Here is a 6149-nt window from a genome sequence, read left to right as displayed (position 1 = left end):
GGAGATCTGTACGCTCGCATCAAGACATCATCATTATAGTAGAAGCAGGGGAGAGTGTTCAGATCTTTAGTTTCTACCGCAGAGTTCCTAATTTTGATTAGTGAGTCATGCAAGCTGTCTGGCCTACATTCGCACTGTGTACTACCTTAGATTTCCTATTGTACTGTGATTACCTAAGTAAACGTAAGAAGCTATACTAAGTGTTTCCTGCCAGTCCTGCCTGTCTGAGTGAGTACCCGTCTATGAGTTGTGTGCCTCGCATCCCTTGCTAGCCACGGATCTTCATCAACTTATCCTTGTGCCGCCCCGTCCTGAATGCTGTCCTGTCTCCGCCGCTGAGTGAGTTGCTGTTGCGGCGTTGGAAGCTGAAGTAAGGACCTTTGGGTGCCCTGCCTTGCCCAGTGGTTGTGGGTGTGGGTGGCCCTGCTGTGCGATGTGGGCGGCGGTTCGTAACAATATAATCATTAAACAGCCTATGATCTGACCATTTTATGAAGATCACTTAGGCATTGGGTTTTTGGGGGATTTTCCGGCCTGCGGCGGTGTCACACTTGTACCAATACGCACCTCAAGTCAGGTACTTAATACTTATTAACTGAATGGTGTTGTAGTAAATATACATTTTGATGCTCTAAAAAGGCAAGTTAGAGGAATTTGTGTTTATTTTTAAATATATTTTGCATTATTTTTGCAAACACAACAATACTTGACAACGTCTTCTCAGAGCGTTGTCACATCCCTCTTGGTGACCGAATGAGGTCACAGGTCAAAGTGACCGTGTTAATCCATGGGTCACTTCCTCTCCCGCTACCAGCCAGGATGAGAGAGAGAGAGAGAGAGAGAGAGAGAGAGAGAGAGAGAGAGAGAGAGAGAGAGAGAGAGACTGACAGGCAGTTTTTTTCTCGAATTTTAATAGTTTATAAGTAAGTATAGATCTCTGATAGAAATATATTTGCATGAAATGTAAATTCTATATGGAGAGAGAGAGAGAGAGGTGGTGTGTGGGAAGCAAGGTTCTCATTGACACATAGGCTCTAATCCCTTAATTTGCCCAGCACAAGGTTTGGCAGCGTCGCAGGCCGGGAAATCCCCCAAAAAAGCCAACATCTAAGTGATCTTCATAAAATGGTCAGACCATAACATAATGCGGCGGCGATACACGCTGTTTTTACAGCTCACGGAAAGAAACACTGAAAACAATTACACGTCTTTGAGGCCGCAATGTATCATTAACAGAGAAAAGTGTACCACATGGTGCCACTTCCTCAAACACACATACTTAACTTTGGGTCTAGTTACGCCATGGAGAGAAATAGTGGGGAGGGAAGAACGTACCATGGTGGGTGACAATCCCCCCCCTTCATTTCACCCTACACTGCCGCCCTATTGATAATTTCACTTCCTCTAATCCTTCATAATAATTCCTTAACAACTAACACACACACGTGGACACGCTGAGAGAATGAGAACAGTCGTCTCTGTTCGGTTGGAGAATGGAGGGAGACTGAGTAAGTAATTAAATTATATGACTAAGTACAATTTAATAATTATAAAGGTTACGTTAAATCTTTACGATTGCGTGAGAGAAGCACTGATCTGTTCGGTTAGAGAATGGAGGGAGATTGGGCCCGTGGGAACTTCCGTCCAACGGCTCTCCCAAGGCTTTGAAAATTGTTAGCAGACATCACAAGAGGATTGGTGCAAAATGATTACAAAGAATTTGATTGACATTATTAATGAAATTACTTCACTGAGAGAGAGACTTTCCTGAACAGCTCAGTTCTCCTTTTACTTATAGTGAAAAATTCGTCAGACATTTCTGATAATCTTCTTCCCAGCTTTTCCCTATTCGGGGTCGCCGTTGTGAATGAGCCTTCTCCACGTATTTCTGTTGTTTGCCATCTCTGGATTTATATTCTTCTCCCTAAGATCTCCGTTTATGCAGTCAATCCATCTTCGTTTGGGCCGTCCTCTTCTTCTAACTCCCTGCACTTCCATTTCCATGATCTCCCTTCCTACGTGGTCTTCGCCACCTCTTCTTCTCAAGTGTCCATACCACCTCAGCCTTGACTCCTGGATCTTCTTGGTGACTTCAACTACTTTCACTGTTCCTCTTATATACTCTATCATAATTCGGTCTGTTCTGGTGACTCCTACCATCCATCTCAACATCTTCATCTCCGCCACATCCATCTTCCTCTCTTCAATCTTCTTCAAAGGTGCTGCTTCCACCCCATACATCAAAGCAGGTCTGACGACTGCTTTGTGGACTTTGCCCTTCACTCTTACTGGTACCCTTCTCTCGCATATCACACCCGAAACTTGCCGCCAATTGTTCCAGTCACACTGAATCCAGAAGTTCACTTCTTTTTCCATTTCCACTGTCTCGTCTACCATTGATCCCAAGTACTTAAATGTTTTCACTCTCTTCAACTTTTCACCATTCAGTCTAATTGTGGCCTGTTGGTCTCTCCTTGTATCCGTCGTAAAATATTCAGTTTTGGCCCTACTTATCCTCATACCTCTGCTTTCCAAAGCAACTCTCCATTCTTCTAATTTCCTTTCCAGCTGAGCTTGCCTCTTTTGCCGCACTCGCTCTTGATGCGGTAACCCTCGCTGCACCACAGAGTTAGGGCGATGTATCTGTGGGTCACTTAGGGGTGACATCCTAGCATTAGTCTCATTTTCGATAAGGCTCATATCATCTCAGGTTTTGGCAGGGGGTTTTACGGGTAGATGCCCTTCCTAACCCCAACCCTCCCCATTTATCCGGGCTTGGGACCGGTACTGAGTTGAGCTGGCTTGCTCCCCCAGTGGCTGGGTTTTAGACATTTCTGATAATATAGCAAGTAAATTTACGGTCTTTTAACTCATGAGCTGGCTACTCTCTCTCTTCCTCTGAGACACGTCCCACGTCCTCGTGATCACGTGCCTTGCCACACTTATAACTATGATTCTGAATTTCTAAAAAAAAAAAAAAAAAAATCTTAATATTATCATCCCAGGCACTACACATATACAATCAAATCATTAGGGCAGCTTTTCACCCCATTTTCCTTAAGTAGTGGGAGTATACGGTTTGGTTCATTTATCTCGCAAATATAGCAGGTGAACAGCTTAGGCCAAAGGATAGCCTCTTGAACTTATAAAGCGAGATTCCATCACAGAAGTTCGTTAGATCCCTGCTTGATTGATCAAGGGAAATTTGGTAGTAAGCGTCTTTCATATTCAAGGTGGCATAGTAATGTTACGAATGTGTGTGTATGTGCATTGTGAGTGTTAGCGCGCGGCGCGAGTGAGCAGTCTGCAAGCGAGCGCGTGCAAGGCAAAACTGGGTGACGCACGTTCCCGGCACGCTCTGTTAATCTAGACGTACTGCCTGCTGCTGTGGTCTGTTGTGCCCGCCCCTGGGGACGCCTTTGGAGTGCCTGAGTGCCCTGTGTGTGTGTGTGTGTGTGTGGAGGCTGCCCTGTGATGTACTGTGAACTGAGGACTCAGTAAAGGCGGCGTCACTCTAGCACTTTTTCCGTCGTCTCAGGCAATTTCCGTCGTCTTTTTATTCTTCTGTCAACTCTTTCCGTCGTCTTGAGTCAGACGGAACGCATCGTTTTCGTCTAGCGCCAATTTTTAGTCAAAATAAGAACTATGGTTTCTAATCAACACTTTTATTAAAATTTTTTTTATTTTTGTTAAACGGAAGAATGCTATTATCATGACAAGAAATTTAAATGAGTTGATGAATATATATTTGTATACATTTTTTTTTTCTTCTAGCCTAGCAATGAAAAGTTCCTCAGTTGTTTGTGTACATTTCCTGGGGAGTGCGAATGTGCGACGCTTTTGAAAATTTCCAGGGCAACTTCCAAGTAACTGGCCAAGATGAGCAGTGGACAAAACACACTGACGAATTTCTCATAGAGAGTATTAGAGGTCACCGTTGCCTTTGGGATCACAGAACAGCTGATTACATTATAAGGTGCAAAAAAGCCGCGGCTTGCTGGGGTGAATGAGGAGATATGTTTGTTTACAATCGACAAGCGCAGCAAAGGCGGAAGCAAGCTTGTGTGTGACGGCCACCGTTTGCAAAAGTTGACAGTCGTCAGAAAATTGACAGAAAAAGAAGACGGAAAAGTGCTAGTGTGACGCCGCCTTAAAGGACGTGAGTAAGCTGGTGTTTTTCTGTCCGGCGGTGCCCGCCACCCACCCGCCATTGTGTGCCTCGTGCTGATGTGCTCCTGTGTGCTCCGGACCCTGACAACGAAGCTGACGCAGCCAGTGAAAGCGGACAACCACGGGTGAGAAGGTAACAGTAATAATTTCCTGAGACATTCTCTACTAACTCTTGTAACTTACGAAGAGGATGGATATCCATAGCTAGTTGTTTATTTATTTTTCAATACTCTAGAAAGAGCCTTTTGTCTCCTCCTGGTTTAATTACTAGAACTATTGGGGACAGTCATGCCACCAGACAAGGAGAAACGAGCTGGATCCCGGACAGGGAAGGACGTGAGTCGATCGAGGCGGAGGTGCCATGACACCCCCCTTCCTGCAGCTTCCTATGTGGTGAGCTCTTAGGAGGCCTACATGGTGAACTCTAAGGAGAACTGGTGAGCCCTAAGGAGGCCTGGTGAGCTCCCCTACACCGCTCCGTAAATGTCTTTCGCTCTCGCTTATTCAGTGTTGTCTATACACGCCCAAGACAGTGCCCGATCTCTGCCTCAAAGGTGCCTTGGACGCCCTTAAGTGCAGTGTACAGTGAGGAACAGGTGCCATGAGTTGGTGGGGTGAGATAGCTACAGGTGCCGTGGACGCCAGTGATTGCATGAGGCATCTGCATCTGCGTATCCCTGTCAAGATTTCAATAAAGAAGCTAAGTGTACCCCAGTGCCTGTCTTTTCCACCCAGTGTGCCTGTGTCTGACTGTACTGCCGTGTTTTAGTTTGCCTGGTGAGTTTCCAGTTTTCTGCACATCAATCATAGCCGCCGAACCCGCCTGGTAAGTGGTTACATGGTGGTCTGTGTCGCTGGTGCCAGCTGTGCTGTTGGGGCCCAGTGGAGGAGCCCTGGACTAGGCCAGTCACTGTGTGGAAGAGCCGTTCCGTAACAACTGGTGTCAGAAGCGTGAGATCGTGGCCAGATGTTGAAAACTGGTGTAGTGGCTAGGTTGTCGCCGAAGGTAGAATGGCAGAGGCAGGCAGTGGCTGTGATACAGGCGAGATGGGTGCAAGTGAACATGGACATGGGTAGCCGGACGTTGGGACGCTGTTGACTGTCATGATGGAGAAAATGGACAGGCAGGCCCAGGAGGCACGTGAAGAGGCACAAGTGATTACGTGGACACAGCAGGACTTCAGACAGCAGAGCAGTGACTGCGTGATGTAACAGGCCGCTGTCTTCCTCTCAAGAGACCGGTGCAGGCTAGTTTTGGCGTGAGAAACACAAAGGAGAAATTGCCTGTGTTTGTTGCCGACATTGAGGGACCATACCTGCTTAGGATGTACTACCTGACGCAGTGTGAAGCGAGTTTGGATCTCGGAAGGCAGACCATGAGGGTGCAGAATGAGGAGATGCCTTTGTTTCTGAGTGTCGACGCTGAGATGTCCTGTGTGGAGTCACGGCGTGTTACCGCACCAGGTGCTAGGGAAAAGCTGCAGAGTCCCTGGGAGAGGCCGATCATCTCTGAAGCTCTCACTGATGTCACGTATCGCATCACCCCTGGGTGTGGTGGCAGGAGGAAGGTAGTCCATGTAGACCACCTGGCAAGTTATCCTGGCCCCTGGTCGCTTCTCCTGGGAGGAGTCGCCTGATGATGGGGAGCAGTGGAAGCTGGACGTGCGACGTTCCCGAAAGATGCGTTGCCCTCTAGTCTGGACCCAAGACTTTGATAGGACGTTTAGTCATGATAGTGGGGGACTGTGTAACGAAGAAGGGGGCAGGTCAGAGAAGCAGATAGGCCTGAAGTGGCCCATCCCCTGATCCTGCAGCCTCCTATGTGGTGAGCTCTGAGGAGGCCTGGTGAACACAGTCTGTGGAGACCTGCCTCACGGGTACCTTGGACGCCCCTAAGTGCAGTGTACAGTGATGTGACCGGTGTCTTGAACGCTCCTAAGTGCAGTGCACAGTGAGTGACAGGTCCCATGCGCTGGTGG

General features: G+C 47.5%; 1 protein-coding gene across 1 annotated transcript; it reads right to left on the bottom strand.

Moving 5' to 3' along the window:
• Positions 1-1845: 1845 nt before the first annotated feature.
• Positions 1846-2667, bottom strand: LOC123514880. The gene has a single exon (XM_045273140.1). It carries the CDS (start codon positions 2665-2667, stop codon positions 1846-1848), a length of 822 nt encoding a protein of 273 aa, XP_045129075.1.
• Between the last annotated feature and the right edge of the window lie 3482 nt (positions 2668-6149).

Source organism: Portunus trituberculatus, chromosome 38 (assembly GCF_017591435.1).
Source record: "Portunus trituberculatus isolate SZX2019 chromosome 38, ASM1759143v1, whole genome shotgun sequence".
NCBI lineage: Eukaryota > Metazoa > Arthropoda > Malacostraca > Decapoda > Portunidae > Portunus > Portunus trituberculatus.
This window is presented reverse-complemented; position numbering and strand designations above follow the sequence as displayed.

Coding starts and splice junctions, on each gene's coding strand:
- LOC123514880 (XM_045273140.1), bottom strand. CDS start 2,667: ATGTCACCCCTAAGTGACCCACAGATACATCGCCCTAACTCTGTGGTG.